Source organism: Pristis pectinata, chromosome 12 (assembly GCF_009764475.1).
Source record: "Pristis pectinata isolate sPriPec2 chromosome 12, sPriPec2.1.pri, whole genome shotgun sequence".
NCBI lineage: Eukaryota > Metazoa > Chordata > Chondrichthyes > Rhinopristiformes > Pristidae > Pristis > Pristis pectinata.
This window is the reverse complement of record NC_067416.1, coordinates 15,354,439-15,374,794: the sequence shown is the minus strand read 5'-3', so window position 1 is coordinate 15,374,794 and position 20,356 is coordinate 15,354,439. Positions and strand designations below refer to the sequence as shown.

The 20,356-nt window shown below is 41.4% G+C and overlaps 1 protein-coding gene across 1 annotated transcript in view; it reads right to left on the bottom strand.

Annotated features, from left to right (window-relative positions):
- ablim1b (actin binding LIM protein 1b) overlaps positions 1-12,477 on the bottom strand; it is a 290,641-nt gene extending 278,164 nt beyond the window's left edge. Inside the window, exons 1-2 of the mRNA XM_052027491.1 lie at positions 12,309-12,477; positions 11,879-12,221 (exon numbers count right to left, since the gene is read on the bottom strand). Of these exons, the coding sequence (XP_051883451.1) occupies positions 11,879-11,891 (13 nt within the window). The 5' untranslated portion in view covers positions 11,892-12,221; positions 12,309-12,477. The remainder of the gene's footprint in view (positions 1-11,878; positions 12,222-12,308) is intronic.
- Positions 12,478-20,356: the final 7,879 nt, after the last annotated feature.

The following is a 20,356-nucleotide window of genomic DNA, read 5'->3' as shown; positions in this document are numbered from 1 at the left end:
GTCCCCCAGCTCATTGGACATGGGGAGTGATCATAAAGCTCAGAGATGGAAGAGCTTGTCAAATGAGCCTCAGCCTTGCTTCATTATGATGAATTATGGCTGGACCAATGTAATACTCATCAACACTCAATTGTCAGGACTGAATAACACCATTCAGACCCCGACTACATTTTAACTGGTATTCACAAGGCTAATGTCTCACCTTGCTTGGGAATTCTGGAATCAAGGATCAGTTGGTCCTTAACAGGACAGAAAAGTAAAAGAACTTCTGTTAAATCTATAAAGGCTTCCTTCAGGACTCTTCTCAGGATTTCCCAACATTTCTTCAGATGGCAAGGTTTTAATCTATCTAATACAAATTGGGTTAAATCCCATGTTAAATAGATGATAAAGGTATGCCATTTCATTGATAATACCTGGATTGTTGCAATAGTACCATTGTTCCTTTTGAGAGTTTGTTTTTCATGGAGATGCCAGCAGTGGATGTTGTGTATGATAAGTTTATCATTATTTTCTCCAATTCAAAATAAAGTTTGAAGTAGGAAGTGACCTGGCTCTGAAGCAGAAGACCAGACCAGGAGATACAAGAGACTGCAGATACTGGAAATACAAGAGACTGCAGATACTGGAATCGGGAGCAACAATCTACTGGAGGAACTCAGTGGGTTGAACAGCATTTGTGGAAGGAAAGGGATTGTCAACATTTCGGGTCAAAACCCTGCATCAGGACCCATCAGACAATACCAGAATCATTTAATCTTTTTGAAAGAAAGTAAATTTTGGCTTCAGGCAATACTGGATAATTTTTAGGTTCAAACTACGTTTTACCAATCTGATCATAAACATTAACTCTTTCTGCCCCACCTGTATGGTGCTTCCAGTATTTTCAGTTTATATTTCAGATCTCCAAATTCTGCAGTATTTTGCAATCAAGACTTTTAATATTACTTGTTAGCAACAACAATGAAACATCCTGGATAATTACATAATTATTTTTTGAACACAGACTGACATAATAAACATCAATTTTTCAGCATTTATTTAGATGAACTCAAGCCGAAGAATATAGCCAAATATACAACATTCTGATTTTGATATTCAATTGGTCATATACAATTTTCCAACTGAACACTATAAATTCAATGAGATTACTGTTGCCAAACATTGAGTTACTTATTGTACAGCCACCTGCCTGGGATCCTAGCTTCCTAACAATCTAATTTACCAGAAATTGATTTTTTTGGTCAGCTATATGATTGACTTGTATTTAAGGACACAATCGTGAAACTCATGTTAAGCCATCAAGGAGGACTTCATGCAAGGCATGGTGGAAATGTACAACTCTCTCCCTCAGAAGGGAATAGGTTAATTGACAATTTTAAAATTGAGACCGATTCTCCCCCCGCCACCATCCCCGAAAGAGTATTAACTACAGGGGAACCAAGACGTAGGTTATAAAACATTTCAGCCATAATCTAACAGTTTCTTTCTGCAATCCTTTTTATATTCCTGTTGAAAATTTACACAGAATCTAGCCTTCCCCATTAACATAGATCATAAATATCATCCACCACTAATGTCAGGAGACACCTATCATTTCAGAAATACTGATCCTTTCCAGAGCACCACACAAGATCCTGCAGAAAATCTCCTGCAGAATCTTATATGATCTTGACCCTTGTGGAATTTTCCAAATCTGATTATCTAAGTTGTATTTACTCAGAAGATTTACTTTTGCACATCTCCCGCAAAAGATTTCTCCCAGATTTCATTCTGGAGAGCCTGCTGCTCAATCACTGTCAATATAACATCACTGGTAATCAACTTAAGAAACCCTGCGTCTGCATCAGAGGAAAAATGCTTTATACATCAACATCAATTATTACAAAAATGACTTCCTTAAGTGCCTCGGCTATATGCTAAGGAACTTTATCAGCTTTATGGAACAGACACCTCCATTAAATCAAAGTTAACTTTGTCACAATGTGGATTGATTTTTAAAAGTGGAAAGAATATCAAGCACGGACTACTGTAGATGGAACGTAGGCGCATCTGTAATCTAGTGAAGAACATGATTAAAATGAATATTTCAAGGGAAGTGTAACCCTTGTAAAGTACTGCACATGTACAATGATCAATTGGGTCAAGGTGGTATATTGTGGAGTGCTTCACTACTGATTTCAATTGTCATGGAAACCAAGGGCAAATCATACACATCTCCACAAGAAAGGTGGGAAAAAAAAAGTCACAAAATGCATCACTCTTCCAACCTCTTTGCCCCACGTATAAACAGCAACACCACCAGGGGTGGCTCTCTTGTCATACGTACATACATGCATTGATTGATTGCGATGTGGTCATTGGCAAGACCAGCATTTCTTGTTCATCCTTAATTGCCTTTGAGAAGTGGGTGGTAAGGTACCTTCCTGAACTGTTGCAGTCCTTCTGGTGAAGGTACTCCCTCATGGACCACCTGAGTCACGAAGTTGTGGGTTTAGGTTCCACTCAAGAGAAAAAAAAAATAAGAACCAAGGCTCTCTTTTCCAAGCCATATTGAGGGAGTGCTGAATTGTCAGAGGTACCATCTTCTGGATGAGACATTAAAAATAAGACACCATCTGCTCTCTCAGGTGAACATAAAGATCCAATGGGAGCTACTCCTAGCACCTTAGCATGTTATGTTTCCATCAATCACCATTTCTGAATAAACCAGTTGCCTGGACACTTCAACGTTGTTATTTATGGGAGTGTGTTGTGTGCAAATTGCCTACTGTGTTAATTGCATTACAATGTCACGAACCAGCAACAAAAGAAACACACTGAGCATGATTTAGTGTTAAAAACTATTTTATTAATCACTACTTATGATAATACGTAAAATAAAAGTAAAAATGTTAGTATGTTAGAATTCAAAAATGTTAAACCTCGAACGTTAACCCCAAAACTAAACTCTTCGTGTGTGTGTGTGACAAAGTCCAAAACTCCCAGTTCCGGAATGGTTCTTAAAGTTCAGTTCCGCAAGCCATAAGGTGAAACATGAGCAAGGGCTTCTTCAACAACCACCGTTGTCTGAAGATAAGATGTAGATGTAGAAAAACATAGAGAGAGTACATACGAAATCCAAATGTTCCACGATGGAACCCAAACGACACTTCAGTGTTTACTCTGTAGTGACTTCCTCACCCCGAAAAGCATCCGAACCGTGGTCGTCCACACACAAATACCTGTTTCCTTCTACAGGTCAGCAACAAAGTGAACTCCACCAGATTACTTCCAACTTCCATACATGGATTTCAGTGGCAAACACAGTTATTGTTTCTCATCCATCGATAGAGAAAACAAGCAGGCTGGTGTCTCTCTCCCTTCTCTCTCTCTCCTTCTTCTTCTTCTGACTTCTTCAACAACGTCATTACGTCCTTTATCTTCTATTGACGTAAGCACGCCCCACACACACACTCTCTATCTTAAAGGGACTATTACAGTAACTCTTACGAAGTGGTTGCGAAGACCCAAGGGAAACTCAAAGAGGAATATGAAACGTACATTTTTTTTAAAAATCAGAGCATGTGGAAACCACTAACGATGCCAGCATTTATTGCCCATTCTTAATCAACCCCTGAAGTAACAAAACAGTTAAGAATCAAATATATTGGCAGATCTGGAGTCACATATGGGTTAGACTAGCTCTGAATGGCAGATCACTTTCCCTGAAGGGCATTAGTGAACCAGACAGACTGTTATAACAATTCACTAGTTTCATGATCACTGCTTCTGAGATTAGCATTTTCTTTTCAAGGTTTTTTTTTTAAAGAAGTTTACTTGAATATAAATTCTCCCTCCACCATGATGGAATTCAAATATTTATTTCTGAATCAGTGGTCAAGAACACTAGCTATTAGTCCAGTACCTTAGCCACTATACAGCTTTAAAACTACCAGTGTACAACTACACTGCTCTTTAGTCCATTTATAAGTATTAGAACACAGTAGTTAAAATACCATCCAGATAAAGTAAATGGTCAGCATTTGACTATTATTTGACTACACAACTGTGGTTATTAAAAAACATACATTTTCCCAATCAAAACAGTGATGAAGTTAATAATTTTTGGAATAAATATTTGAGTAGCTCAGCCAAAGTCAGAAGCAGAGTTAAAACTCTGACAAACCAAAGCTCCACACTCAGACATATGGCTCGTCTGTTCGTTTCATGAAAAAAGGCATCATTCTGTTTGCCTCAGCACAAAGCAGTGAGTTGCCTTTGGCTAGCAGTCACCAGAATCAAAAAGTACACGCTTACCGAGAGCAAGTCTTGAGGAAGAACCTTCCATTGGGAAGCTAGTCCCCAGCTGATTAGTAATACCAGGTGTAGCAATGGGGTCTTTTCAAAGAAAATTGTCAGGCCCTGCACCCTGTTGGTTTTACAGCCAATTAAATCATTGCTCCAACTAACGAGTCACCAAATCTATCAAGAAGATTGAATGTAAATACCTTCACCATTCACAAACATGTATGAACACTCAAAAACTAATGATTTTCAATTGTTTTTATTCTTAACCATTGAATAATAACAAAAATGAAGCATTAAAAGACTTGAAAACATGAGGAAATGATTTAAAACAATACTTGATATTAAAATCAACTCAATTGAAGATTAAGTAAAGTAATTACTTAGTACTTGTGCTTTTGGTCATAGCTGTTTCTTGTAATTAAAATCAATGGTCCCACTGGCCCCAACAGCTTAAATACTGGGACATCTGGGGAGGTTTGTGTCCCATTGCTGGATTCCATAAGGAGTCCAATAGTAGCTGCCATTTACATTACTAAAGTCCAGCAGTTCCAAGCAGAATTGGTAGAACTGGACCCCTGTATTTAGCACAAACACATAATCTCAGTTTAAACAGAGTGATTTACACAATGTCTGCTTCAGTCTAAATACTCTTTCAGCAGTATGATTGTTAATGACTGCTGAGTAACCTACGTTGCAATAAAAAAATACAAACATCCCACAGGATTGTTATAGATTTTTTTAAAATGTTAAATTCTGATTTTCTTCAACATTTCTCTCCTGTCTCTCCTAATTCAATTTCCTTTCCTTTTCTGTATATGTTTCAATATTGAACTCACTCTAATTTATATTTCTCTGTTCTCTATTCCTCTTTCTTATTTCAGAACTGTTAATGTGACTGGTGCAGAAGATACATCATTGTTTACCTGTCCTCTTTCTTTCCAGTCCTGACGAAGGGTCTCGGCCTGAAACGTCAACTGTTCATTTCCCTCCATAGATGCTGCCTGACCTGCTGAGTCCCTCCAGCGTCGTGCGTGTGTTGCTCCAGGTTTCCAGCATCTGCAGTCTCTCTTGAGTCTCCATTGTTCACTCAGTCCCTGATTTCCTTCAACAACTATCATCATCTTGCACTTTCAGTAGTTTGCCCCACAAACATTTGGTAAACCTGAGCTTGCTAACCAATGGAACCTGCCCCTGTGAAATGTCCTACCATAGCAAATTATCATCTAATATTTTGACTTTGATTCCACATTTTAAAATGCAAGATACTTGGTACAATGTCAAAGGCAGAGATGTGAAGGAATTTATTTATGCGGTGCACTGCTATGATTTGAAATGTAATGCTTGAAAGCAGATTCAATAATAAATTTCAAGAGCTAATTAGACATGTACAATGACATTTGAAGGCCTATTTAGCAAGGCAGTGGACCTAATTAGATAGGTCTTCAAAAAGGCAGCAGAAACTTGACAGTTGAACAGCCTTGCTCTGTGTAACATCATTCAATCTATAGAGAATAGCTTACTCTTTGCAAAATTGTTTTCATTTAAGTAATTCATAGAACTTTATATGGTATATTAGTGTTAGCTCCAGTTGACATTGCAAACTAAATATTGGATCACATAACATTGTTTTATTCAGTGTTATGGAATTTGAACTGGATTTAACTCATGTTTGAAACCACTTCCAGATCAGATCATACCAATTGTGAAATCTGACAAGGCACTTCCAGTTTTAAGTGACCCATGTGAGCCTGGCCTGATTTCCATTTTAGGGACATTTGTGATGACCTCACTCCTCATGCAACATTTCTTTAGAAGCCCTGCAGGGGAACATAGACCATGTTGTCCTGGGGCACTTCGTTGAGCATTCCCAGAAAAACATGGTCTTATATCTTAAATTCCTGAGCCCTGCAGGTGGGTAAAATACTTTGCTAAGTTCTGGAATCTCCCCAACTCTTCACCATATGGTGCCACTGACCGACACCCTCCCTCCTCATCATCCCTCCTCCATCACGACGAGCTTGTCTCCCATCTACAGTTGGTCGCTGAATTCCCCAATCCACACCCTCCATCATCAGATCTTGCACTCTAAGTCTTCTCTCACCACATCGATGCTGTTCCTATCTATCCCTCCCCATCATGTGCTGTCCAGCTCCTAGATTCTCCATAATGTGCCTTCTGTTTCCCAATCCCTCCCTTCCCAATGCAAATGTCGCCCTGCTCCCCAGTGCCCTCACAAACAAATGCAAGTGCCATCTTGCACCCCAGTTTCCTCCCCCTCGGGCTGTCCAGCTCCCCAGTCCTCTCCTCGCCACAATGCACTGTGCAGCCCAGTGTCCCACAGCAAAGCCCTTGGAACCAGTTAAGTTGCCCCAGGTGCCAATACCCAACAAACACCGGCTCCAGGAGAGAACGATCAGGAGGCATATTTTTCAATGCAAAACTGTGCCACACCTGGTAACTTGCGACTAATGAGCTGGGGCAATTTCAAAAACACTTTGTTCCACTGCATCAATAACATTTCAGTGCACCTTCTAAGCATACATCTGGAACCACATCACACATAAGAAACAAAACTGCAATATTTGTTTCACTGTAAAACACAAAGAAAATGCCTCTAATAATTCACCAATGAACAAGAAACTATATCATGCCCTACCACCAATGCATTCCTTTTCATTCCCTCAATTTGAATTGCCCCCATACCATGGTGCTGTAGTCAGTTTGTTAATCATTCCTGTATTCCACATTCTCATCCACTGCAATGTGCAGAAACCTTGTCCTTTGGCTGAGGCCCTTCCTACACCAAAACCTGAATCTCCAGACCTGCCTCACCAGCAATCACATCCTCCTGCCCCCAAATCCACACAACTTAACCAAAGGAGTGTGTCTGCCTCCGAGAACAAACTATCCGGGTAACTTTCTCCTTCCCTGATGTATCAAAATGTCTAAATCTTGGACTCTAGTTCATTACCTCTGAGTCTCGAGCTGCACACTTTAGCTGCAGAGGAGGCTGCAGCAGCTCTCAATGGTTTTAGCCAGATCCCACCTGCTACAACCAAAATACATCACCTAACCTTCCAAGTATTTTATTTAATTAGTTCATAGTTAAGTTTTTCAATTAGCTCTTTATCATTTTAATTATAATTTAGTTTAAGTAATAATCTAGTTTTAAAGTTCCAATTTTAATTATGTTTTTTTCTCTGAAATGTAATTTAGTTTAAACCCTTTCAATGCAGAGGGAAGAAACTAAAATACGCACCAGTCAAATACCTTCTGACCTCCCTGTGATTTATTTTCTTTTCCTTTTCCTTCTGGTTTTCAAACTATGATTTGGATTCCTACCTCTGGTACTTATTATTAATTCAATTTTGCTTTTTTTTAAATACCAAAGCAATACCACGTTCCCTCATTTGCCAAATTCTGATTTCGGTACTTGGTTAAAAATGAAATGCACTGATACGTGTAATCAAACTCTGTGCAGTGGCAAACCAACAACTACATTTTTCGCCCCAACCTAAGCAGTGAAGCTTCAGAGTCTAGCAAGGTTACAGAAAAAAAGCCTTTTTTAATTAATAAATTGAAAAATTATTCACCTGCCCTTGAAAACTGTTGTGAAACAATTAATTTTGATTCCAAATAATGGAAGATGGAGTTAAGACAAGTGGTTGTACTGAAGATCTGCCTCTGAGATGGCATTTTCATCGCTGCCTTGGTGTACCGTAACAGCAACCGTTGCTGTAATTTGTTCTCTCCATTTAAATCTTGAACTTTTCAGTTTCTCCTTTACCTTGCTGAGATGGACTGGGGACCTGAACCTTGTTGAATTGTGGTTAGGCTAGTGGTTCTCATAGTGAAGTACAGCATGTTGGGCATGGTGGAGGGATTCTCAGAAACTGATATGCACAGAATGGGTACCGAGTTTGTGGGTGCATACAGCATAAACTTACACCCTGTCTTGTCTGAGCTCTGGTGAATTGTGCCTCTTTTGTACAAAATATTTCTTCAACTGCAAACGTGTACACAGTTAGGTGTAAAGTCTGTAAAGTAAACTCTATAACCTGCCTATGGTTGTCATGCACTGCTGAATGCTCAGTTTGAGCCTTGCAGGTACATTTAGTGCTTGGCACCGTTACAATAGAACCATATTAACAGGTCCAGTGAGTCCTTGGAAATCATTCAGCCTGGACCAATTCTATCCTCACAGAAACACAGTTTCCAGTTATGATCAATGAAAAGCAACTGGGGCAACAAACTCAGTGATTTTCACTTCCATTACCCCGGAGTTATTAGTTAAAGTAGGACACCCCCACCATCCACTATCGCAGCAACAAAATGGAGATTAACTCCAGGCCCTCTATGGATAGCATCACCGTGCTATTAAGAAATCCAGTTCATTCCAGTTGAGCACATTTTCTTGAAATGTAACTGCTTTATACCTTTGATGAACCATGAGAAAAGTCAGAAAGTTGTTACTTGCCTGTCTGGAAGGTATCACCCAGCTCCTGGCTTGCCTGACGTTTTTATTATTAATTTGCCCAGGTATCTGCAATCTATTCTGCCAGACTGGCAAATTACCCCAGCGATGAAAACAAAAATCTCATCTCATGACAGGGAATGTGCATCCCTTTTCTTAAGAAAGAACAAATGAGACAACAGCAAGTGAGTCTAAGAAATTGCTGTCAAAAATTAAATTAAATTTGATTCTAAATACCTTCTAGTGTATCGCAGCAGCAGAATAACTAAATAAAGGAAGGGGTCGACTAAGTAGATAACTGAGCAACACCACCATAATTCAAGACTGCGAGGATGTGTGGGTTACACATTTCTGGTACCACTACGTGAAGTACTACCTTGGATTTCAAGGGTCCAGCATCAGTTAGTCCATGTGTGCTACATGTTCATCCAGTTCAGTCATTTTGAAGTTTAATTGATACTGACATTGTCTGCTTTACATGTGGCAGACAGACAGGATTTAATCTACTCCTATCATCATCTGATTTTCAGAAAAAAATTACTTCACTTGACCCTTGATGATTCTTCTAGTTATTGGTTCAGAATATACTGTGTGCATTTCCTCCAGGCATTAATCATGAGGAACATAATATAATACCTGTATAGATTTCAGTTTGCTGAGACTGCTGTAATGTGGTTTTACTTGTTCAAGCATAACTGTTTCAAAGCTTTTAGTCATTCTGTCAGTAGAAGGTAAAATATTATCAAACAAACGTACGCATTTGCAGCATCATTATGGGGCAAGTAGTATATAGTTAACTAGATGAAGAAAGAAGATCAAATTAGTGCCTGCACTTAGGAGCAGTTTTGAATCAAGGCAGCTCATGATCTTGTAACTTTGCAGCAATGAATTATCAATATTGGATGCATCCATATGAAATCCACAGTGCACTGACCTGATATTTCTTCACATAAAATCTTTATCGTCTCACATGACCAGTTGTCACGATACTACCGTCAACAAATGTTGTTAAAAATATCCACACAACAGACCTCGAAAACAATCAACAAACCGAATTCCAAAATAAAGCCTTTAGTTTCAATTTCATTAGCTGTTGCATTCAATCCTGTTATCCAGAAACCAGATTAGTTTAAGTTAGTTTAATCACTGCAGGTAGACTCTGATTGTACAGTATGTATCTCTTCAAATTCTTTATTTCTTTGTCATTTAATTGACCCTTTCAACAATGTATGATCACTTTAAAAGTACTCACAAACTGCAATTACAAAATGGCTCCATGGCATTGCATACACTGGGAAATTTGTAGACCTATGAATAATACATGGATAATGTTTGCCCAGTATTAACTTAGATCCTTGCATTTAAACATGATATAATCAGAAGTGATAATGACAGCATTCATTTGTAAGTATGAAAGGCAAATTGAACCAAAATACCCTTTTGTATTCACGAGGAATATACATGGTATTCATTGCCTTTTCCAGAATGGATATCCACAATCTTCAATCATTGAACCATTGAACCACTTAGAAGTAGTTTCCCCTTGTACAAATAATTTTCTCCAACAGAATTAAACAAAGGAAAAAAAATTAAAACTTCTATTTAAACTCTCACCCAAAGTCACTTCCAGCTCACCACAATCTCAGTACTGAGGTGTAGGACCTGCTTCATGCTTAGCTCTGGGCATATAACTTAATAATTTAAAGGGAAATATGAATTTAGAAAGAATCTAAGTAAGAGGACATCCATAAGTGAAACATATGATGGTTGCGCATGTCCAGAGTTCTGACATAGGCTGAAATATCTATTCCATCTACAGGGACGGGAGCTAAACATTTATATCACTGCCATTCAGAATCAGAAATGGTCGCCCTTTCGTTGCAAGAAGGCTCTCCATCAGCTGCCCAAGAGTTCTGTCGTGCCAGTACAACGGCAATAAAGTCAAGAAAGAATTGCCCCTCCCACTACAAGCATTTTTTTTTCAGTCTCCGTGGGCAGGGTCGGTCCGTCATTATTTTACAATCATGGAACTGGGTTCAAACACTGTAGTTTAGGGAAACCCGGAGAAATGTACAGCGTTTGTTTTACGTAAGGGGTTAAATTGCCATTTGGAAGGTTCGCAAGGTGACTGCTCCCTTTCGAGGCTGTGATACCAGGACTGTGATCAGCCTGCGTGAGTCCGGCTTATTCGCAGAAAACCACGCCTCTACCTCACAAGGGGTAGTTTGGACTCTGCCTTACAGAAAGGATAGTTCAGTGTGAATTCATACATGGAAGTGATTCCCACCGCCCCTCCCAGTCAGAGATTGCGGAACAAACCCATCCCCATCTACAGTGCCCGAGTGCAGATCCCGGCAGGTGGGATTCAGACAAGAACGTGATTCGCCGACAGCCAGACGAACTTCAGATGCCTCCGTCTCAACAGGGAGACATCAGAACAGTAAATACGTGGAGACAAATGCCGCAAAACACTGCTGGGAATAGTCGCGCAATGTAAGCAGCCACCTGCATCAAGTGTGGTTCGATCCCACTTGTGGCCACAGGGGAACAAGCCTCCCCTCCGCCGGCTCAGCTGCAGAGCTCCCGGGATAAAGTGCATCAACATTTCTGTCCTTTATTGTGGCGCGGTCCCTTCCCCCTAGCTCGGGTGATGCAGCGCAGACATGATCCCAGTGTCTCTTTTCTCTGGGAGTTAATGAGCCCTAAATCCTAAAATGTCATCTTATTCGGAAGGGCGACGTGCGTGGGTGGGTTTGCAGAAAGAATATTGGAACAGTCGGGCGAGTCTGACGCGACAGATACCGGTCGGTGCAGTTGCAAAATTCTGCGGAGCAGCACGGTTCTGGATATCCGCATATCCCACCATCTAATATAATCCACTAATCTGTACCAAATATAGTATGCGGATGCTATACACGCAGATATAAATACCCACAAAAAATAAACACATATACTGCACTGCTTTACCCCCCCCCCCCCATTATATCTAGGCATACATGTACCGAACAAAAAAATATCTGCACCAGAGTCCTGCAGAAGGGCAAGGAACACTGAGTGAGAAAGGTTACAGACAATTGTGCTTCCTAATTTCACGCACTGGTTGAAGTCACTCACCTCGAGTGGACATGGCTGGGCAGATGTGTTTGTTTTATCAGAAGTGCAAGCGCCGCGCACGGCTGGCAGGTGGCGAGGGGGAGGGAGAAGCGAGGAGGTGGGAGCGAGGAATGTTGCTGCACCGGAGAGTTGAGCTCGTTCGCTGCTCGGCGCGGCTGCCTTTCCCGGAACGCCGGCGATCGCGGGCTGAGAATAACAAGTGCAGAAAACCAAGCCCACATCAGAATGAGACGGATGGTGGCGGGTTAGACGGGCGCCTCCTTTTACACAGCATCACCCAGTGCCAAAGAATCGGAAGATCATGCAACAGCCGCCACCCACAGCCTTCTCCTTCACGTCAATCCTTGAAAATAGAAACAAATACCATCAAATTGTAATCTTAATGCAGTATCTGACCATGCACTGTTATGTAGGGATCCACGGGCATTACCTGCAATGGTTTAGTCATCGTTATTCATCCTACCAATCGACGCCAGATAGGATCTGCAGCAGCTGCAAAAAGTACCAACGTCTTATCAATAGCAGTAATCTGTGAACTGTCCACGGACGTCAATATTACAGGGGCATGCATTATTAAGAACATTATGAATATTTTGCAATAAGCCAAAGTATTTTTCTATAATCGCAACAATCAAGGAGAACTGGCTTAAAACTAAATAGTGAGCATCTGCGGATCGTGTGATAATCTTTGGGTGGACGGTCATATCGGCAACATTTGAAAAGAAGGGTGGGCAAAGCCCGTCAGTCCATTCTGGTCTGCGCTATCCAGGGGCATCAATGATTTAGCTCCTAATCCTCTGATTTCCCCATTCTGCTGTTATCAGCGTCGGCCACTGCCCGTTTCTCTGTTTAACTCTAGTCTGTCGTAATTCCCTGGACGAAAGGCTGAGACCGGTGGTTCAGGAATGGAAGAAATAAGCAAAATTAATATAACTTATTTATCAAGAGGAAGACTGGTCACTCTTGTATAAAACTAACACAACCTGTGGTGGAAAAACAATGAGTAATAGCTACTACCTGTTGGGTGAAGTGAATTACCATTTGTCACACAAAATAATATCCAGCCTAAATGAAAAGTAATCCAGCTGACATTTGCATGTAAAAAAGTAAATAAGTAATGTAGGAAGTAAAATATTCATATTATTTCTATAAAGAATCCTCTCTTGATATGGTCATCACTGGCAAGGCCAGTCCATCCCCAGTTGTCCTTGATGAGATGCTGGATAGTTCAGTCCATTAGTACAGATGAACAGTCTCGATAGGAATTGTTGACTCTCCACGTCCCTCCACAGATGCTGAGTTCCTCCAGCAGCTCATTTTTGCTCTTAATTCGGTCGAGGGTGTGAAGGTTTCCACAATATTGGTAGGTAGTGAGTTCAAGGATTTTCACCCATTGCCATGGAAGGAACAGTGATGTCAGGATGATGCATGGATTGGTGGGAAACCCAGTGCTGGCTGCTATCATCCACCTACCACCACCGTCCTTCCAGCTGATAGAGGACGCCGGTTTGAAAGGAACTGCCAAAGAGCTTTGGCAATGGTCCTGTGGAGAGCACACATGGCAGCATAGTGCACACTGAAGGGAGTGTTTGCAGATGGATTGCAGATGAAGCAGCCTGCTTTAGTGTATTATGATAGTTTTGCGAATTTCCTGGATCTCTGGTTTAACTCTGGGTGGGTGAATCAGAAATTCACCTGCAGCATCAGAAAACTTACAAGCTTTATTCACTTACTGTTGGTCCCTACTCAAGTTAGGCGAGTTTGGGGAAAGGTGTTCTGTGAAGGAGAAACACAGGACGCTTGGGGTGGTCGGTTTCAGGAATGGAATGCCTTGTCTTCCTGTATGGAATGTTTGCAATCCTGCACCTCGGAACCTCAGAAAAAGAGCAACGTATAACTTTTGTGACCTCTTTCTCTGTCCAGCAAGTGTTAACTGGCCCTCAACTGTTGCAAAACCCACAGCAGATTCCCATTCAGATCAGAATAAAAATTGGAATCAGCTTCAAAGGTTGTTGTTGGATCCCAGTCTGCGTATTTGAAAAAAACACCACACCGTCTTTGTGAAAGTGATTTACCCACCCAGTTAGAATCCTGAATGAAAATTGTGGTTAGATATGGTTAAAAATTGCCACATTGGAATGAGTTTTTTTAAGCTAAATCAAACTTGCATAGTTCATTTGCAATATCTCATTCTTTTATGGTTTACATCATTAATGATTTACATTATTACGTGTAACACACCACAACCATTTGAAATGTAATTCTAAATATATGTTTAGAATATATTTAGAATATATTTTATATATATATATATATATATATATATATATATACACATACACACATATATATATATTATGAATACTTTGAAAGGGAGAATAACACTACACCTGTGTGAATACCCACAGCATCTGGAGACACTGTGATCTCTGTCTCAGAGGCCGACATCAAAACATCCTTCAAGAGGGTGAACCCTCGCAAGGCGTCAGGCCCCGACGGTGTACCTGGCAGGATACTGAAAATCTGTGCCGACCAACTGGCTGGAGTGTTCTAGGACATCTTCAACCTGTCACTGCTGCAGTTAGAGGTTCCCACCTGCTTCAAAAGGGCATCGATCATACCGGTGCATAAAAAGAGCAGGGTGAGCTGCCTCAATGACTATCTCCCGAGGGCACTGACATCTACTATGATGAAATGCTGGTCATGACTAGAATTAACTCTTGCCTGAGCAAGAACCTGGACCCACTGCAATGTGCCTACTGCCACAACAGGTCTACAGCAGACGCAATCGCACTGACTTTCCACTCAGCTTTGGAGCACCTTGACAACAGCAAAACATACGTCAGGCTGCTGTTTATCAATTACAGCTCAACATTCAACACCATCATCCCCTCAGTACAAATCAATAAGCTTCAAAATCTGGGCCTATACCTCCCTCTGCAAATGGATCCTCAACTTCCTTATCGGGAGACCACAGTTAGTGTGGATCGGTCGTAACATCATCTCCTCACTGACAATCAACACAGGTGCACCTCAAGGATGCATGCTTAGCCCACTGCTCTACTCTCCCTACAGTCATGACTCTGTGGTTAGGCACAGCTCAAATGCCCTCTGTAAATTTACTGATGACACCACTGTTGTTGGCAGAATCTCAGATGGCGATGAGGAGACCTACAGGTGTGAGATAGATCGGCTGGTTGAGGGGTGTCGCAACACCAACCTCGCACTCAACGTCAGCAAGACCAAAGAATTGATTATGGACTTCAGGAAGGTGTGTCGGGAGAACACACACCAGTCCTTACTGAGAGGTCAGCAGTGGAAAGAGTGAGCAGCTTCAAGTTCCTGGGTGTAAACATCGCACAGGATCTATCTTGAGCCCAACACATTGATGCAATCATGAAGAAGGCACACCAGTGGCTCTACTTTATTAGGAGTTTGAGGAGATTTGGTACGTCACCAAAGACTCTTGCAAATTTCTACAGATGTACGGTGAAGAGCATGCTGACTGGTTACATCACCGCCTGGTATGGAGGCTCCAATGCACAGGATTGAAAGAGGCTGCAGAGTGTTGTAGATTCAGCCAGCTTCATCATGGACACAATCCTCCCTGCCATCGAAGACACCTTCAAGGGGTGGTGCCTCAAGAAGGGAGCATCCATCACTAAGGACCTCCCCCCCATCCGGGACATGCCCTCTTTACATTACTACCATCGGGGAGGAGGTACAGGAGCCTGAAGACCCATACTCATCATTTCAGGAACAGCTTCTTCCCCTCCACCATCAGATTCCTGAACGGTCCATGAACCCATGAACACTACTTCGTTATTCCTCTTTTATAGTATTTATTTTTGTAACTTACAGTAATTTTCACATCTTGTACTGTACTGCTGCCACAAAACGACAATTTTCTCAACTTACGTCAGTGATAATTGACCTGATTCTGTTGTTATTGACACATTTTGAGCTGAAATCAAGCTATAATATTCAAGTCAAGCAGGGTTAGAAAATAGGGTGATGATTCGAGTCATTCCAGGGAGAGGTGACAATCAGCTGTGGGGAGGACGACAAGGGAAAGTTGAAGGAAAAATAAAGTGTTTTTTGAGAGAGAAGGATTGGAATGGGGATGAAGAAAGAAGATGCTAGAAAGGAGGCAGATGGAAGGGCTGAGGGATGGGGAGAAGAGAGAATACGAATGGTAGGGATGTTTGGTGTTCCCATATGAATGCAGAAGTCAAGAACTTGCTGAATGAATTTGAGCCAAGGAATTCCCAGTTGTACTCAGCCATTGGACTGCACATGTAATCCAGGATCTTGCTGGAACTGCCCAGCTTTAGAACAAGTGGCAAGCAACGTTCACACCACTTAAGTCTCAGGCAATGATCATCTCTGACAAGAAGAAGTCTAGCTACCTGCCTTGACATTAAATGGCATCACCATGACCGTGACCTCCACCATCAAAATCCTTGGTGTCACCAATGAGCAGAAACTCAACTGGAACAGCCACATAAGTACTGTGACTTCAAGAGTCGGTCAGGGGCTGGGTATCCCGTGGCAAGTGACATCCCAAAGCCTTCCATCATTTACAAGGTGTAAGTCAGGAATGTAATGGAATATCCTCCACATGTGCAGATCAACGTGATCGAGGACAAAGCAGACCACTTGACTGGTGCCCCACCTACCACCTTAAACCATCACTGACACACAGTGGCTCTGGTATGTTCCATATATAAAATGCACTTCAATTACTTGCCCTGCTACTTCAGCAGCACATCGTAAATGTACAGTTTCTACCACCATAGGTCTCAGGTATTTGGGAACATCACATTCCCCTTTAATCATACACTGTCCTGGCTTCTTCCTTCATTGTCACTGGGTCTAAATCCTGGAAATCCCTCCCCAGCAGCATTGTTGACGTACCTTCATTGGAAGAACTGTAATGGTCCAAGAAGGCAGCTCACCATCACCTTCTCAAGAGGGATGGGCAATGGACCATAAATTCTGCCCTTACTAGCTAAATGTAGATCCTGAGAAATGAATAAAACTTAAAATTCTTTGACCCCACCAGCATTTTGGTGAATCTGCACTGAACCCATCCGGTTAACATATATTTGTTTTTGCCAACTTTGTCTGTTACCTTATGCAAATGTGGTTGCTATTAGCTTAAGAAGCTCTGTCATGTGTTTGCCGTGGTAACATTGAATGTACCATGCTTTAGTTCAGTTTAAAGTCAACTGCTGCAATGCAAAGCACAGATGAGTTTCAGCACAGTAAAATGACAAGAACCCAAAACACTTCATGTCTTCTGAGGCCTATACATCCTTCCTGATGTGAGTACTCACAACTAAACACAGTCCTCTAAATGGAGTCTAACCTGAGTTTTTTTTAACTTGAATATAACATCCAACCCTTTGTATTCAACTTGCCTTGAGATGAAAGGTAATATTTCAGCAGTATTGGAGCGCAGTTGTTTTATCCCTATTTACTATCTGCTGCCTCCTAACCAATTTCCTACCAACAGCAATAGATTGATTTCAAATCCATACTCTGCAATTTTTGTCAAAAGCCTCCCATGTAAGACCCTATTGCACGGGTTCTGGAGGCCCATATACTTTACATTAATTGACGTTTCCTTCCAATCGCATCAGTTATCCTTTCAGAATTTTCAGCCGGGTTCTTTAACATGACTTATATTATTGAAATCCATGCTGTCTCTCTGATTAGTTTGTTTATTCGTGTTTTCAGTTCTGTTCCATGTAATAGTTTAATGATCAGTCACCAGATAGCACTCATACATGAAGATGAAAATGAAAAATGAAATGATCTCACTTTATGTGAGTTATACTGTTTGGTGACTCATCCCACCTGTGACTACACTTTAGAAATTTACCCTGGTTGCACCACATAATTCCAAGCAAACTCATTTCCAAATCTCTAGAACTGGGACTCAATGCCTCCCTTTGCAACTGGATCCTTGAATTCCTGACCAACAGATTGCAAATCAGTAAGGACAGGCAGCAACACCTCCGCCATGATTATCCTCAACACTGGAGACCTACAAGGCTGCGTTCTCAGCCCCCTACTTTATTCCCTATACACTCATGACTGTGTGATCAGATTCTGCTCTAACTCCATCTACAAGCTTGCGGATGACACCACCATAGTGGGCTGAATTTCAAATAAAGATGTCAGAGTACAAGAAGGAGATAGAGAGCCTAGTGACATGGTGTCATGACAACAACTTTTCCCTCAATGTCAGCAAAACAAAAGAGCTGGTCATTGACTTCAGGAAGCGCGGGTGGTGTACATACTCCTGTTTACATCAATGGTGCTGATGTCGAGAGGGTTGAGACCTTCAAGTTCTGAGGAGTGAACATCACCAATAGCCTGTCCTGGTCCAACCACATAGACGCCATGGCCAAGAAAGCTCACCAGCACCTTTATCTCCTAAGGATGCTAAAGAAATTTGGCATGTCTCCTTTGACACTCATCAACTTTTATCAATGCACCATAGAAAACATCCTGTCCGGATGCATCATGGCTTGGTACGGCAACTGTTCTGCCCAGGACCGCAATAAACTGCAGAGAGTTGTGGACACAGCTCAACACATCACAGAAACCAGCCTCCCTTCCATGGACTCTGTCCACACTTCCCTCTGCCTCAGTAAAGCAGCTGACAGAATCAAAGACCCACCCACCCCAGAGATTCCCTCTTCTCTCCCCCACCATTGGGCAGAAAATACAAAGGCCTGAAAGCACATACCACCAGGCTCAAGGACAGCTTCTATCCCGCTGTTAGAAGACTACTGAACAGTCCCCTAGTACAATAAGATGGACTCTTGACCTCACAATCTACCTCGTTATGACCTTGCACCTTATTGTCTGCCTGTAATGCACTTTCTCTGGAATTGTAACACTTTATTCTGCATTCTGTTATCGCTTTCCCAGTGTACTACCTTGATGTACTGATGTGGTGAAATGACCTTTATGGACAGCATGCAAAACAAAGCTTTTCACTGTACTTTGGTACATGTGACAATAATAAACCAATTATCAGTTACCAAAAGAAATTTCTAACTTATTGGGTTGTAAATGCCTGGACTCCTCTAGTGACATCCTCCATTGATTGAACCCTGATCTACTGTCGGTTCCTACCCCATCCGATGCTAGCAGTGACAGTGTCTTGACACATTGCACTTGTAGATTTTAGAACCCTGCTCCTCAACATGTCTATTTGCTGTCATCCTGCCTTTCTACAAAAGAATTCCCAAAATTGTTATCTGTAATGCACCTTTGCCCATCCATTTCTCCACCTTGTCCTTTGACCCACTCCCTTCTGTGGTTTGCCACCTGCCCTATAGACTGCCTTGGATCATTTAGCTAGTTGTCAATGCTGTGCAAAAACGTTCTTATATTTGGGCATTGGTAGCAAGGGCAGAAATTGTTGGCCATCCCTAAGAATACCTTGAGAAGATAGGAGGTACTTTCTCCCTCAGTAGCTGACATCCGTGTAATGAAGGTATTCCCACACTGGGTTCAGTAACAGTTCCGAAATTCTTACCCAGCATTAAACTTCAGTTGCAGCTTTAGTAACCTTGTACAATCGCTGTGTGAAATGGATGAAATTCAACACTTGCAAAATTTCTGCAAGTGTACCAACAGCCAGCACCTCCGCCTCGAGAAAAAAGACACCTGGATGGTGCTTTTCCAGAAAAAAATATCCTTACAATGTTTAAAAGCAGGGCCAAAGCTGACTCCTTTATTTTCAATCTGACACCAGATGAAATTGGTTATGGTGATGGTGGACTGGCAGTCATCAACAGAGTGCAATCTTCCCTGATTTCCACTTGCAACCTGTCTTCCAGAGAACTAAATTCCAAATCCTGCTTGCTCTCTCCATTTCCCTCAAGTGCCCTCTGTCAACAAACAAGAAAAGATTCAGCTGGTTCTAAATTTCCTTGAGGAACAAAGGACTGCAGATGCAGACTTCCTATATTTCCTTTACAGTCTATATTTCCGTTACTTGTTATATGCCTGCCTCTTTTCCTTAAGACATTGACTCCTCCTGATTGGGTGGTATTTTTCCCAACTGGCCATCAGCTGGTGGGACAAGAATTACCGGGAACAACAATCCTAGCCTCAAACAACACATGGTTTTCTTCCCTCCCTCCCTTTGTTAAACATGAAGCATTAAGGTTAATTGCAGGATCTCAACTGAATTCTTGACTATGATCATATTACTCAAATGTGGGGTTTTCTGAACCATCTGGAGACACTGCACCATACTTATAAGGTTTTTTTCCCCATATGTATGCAATGATATTTTAATCTAAATTAGACAACTTTAGGGATGGGGAATAATTATTCAGAAAATTACTTATTTGCATAGTCAACCTATTGCACCCAGGTTAATTGAGAAGTCAATGAAGTGGTGCTGTGTTCTGAACACAACCATATTGTTGACCACGTTAATCTCAACTC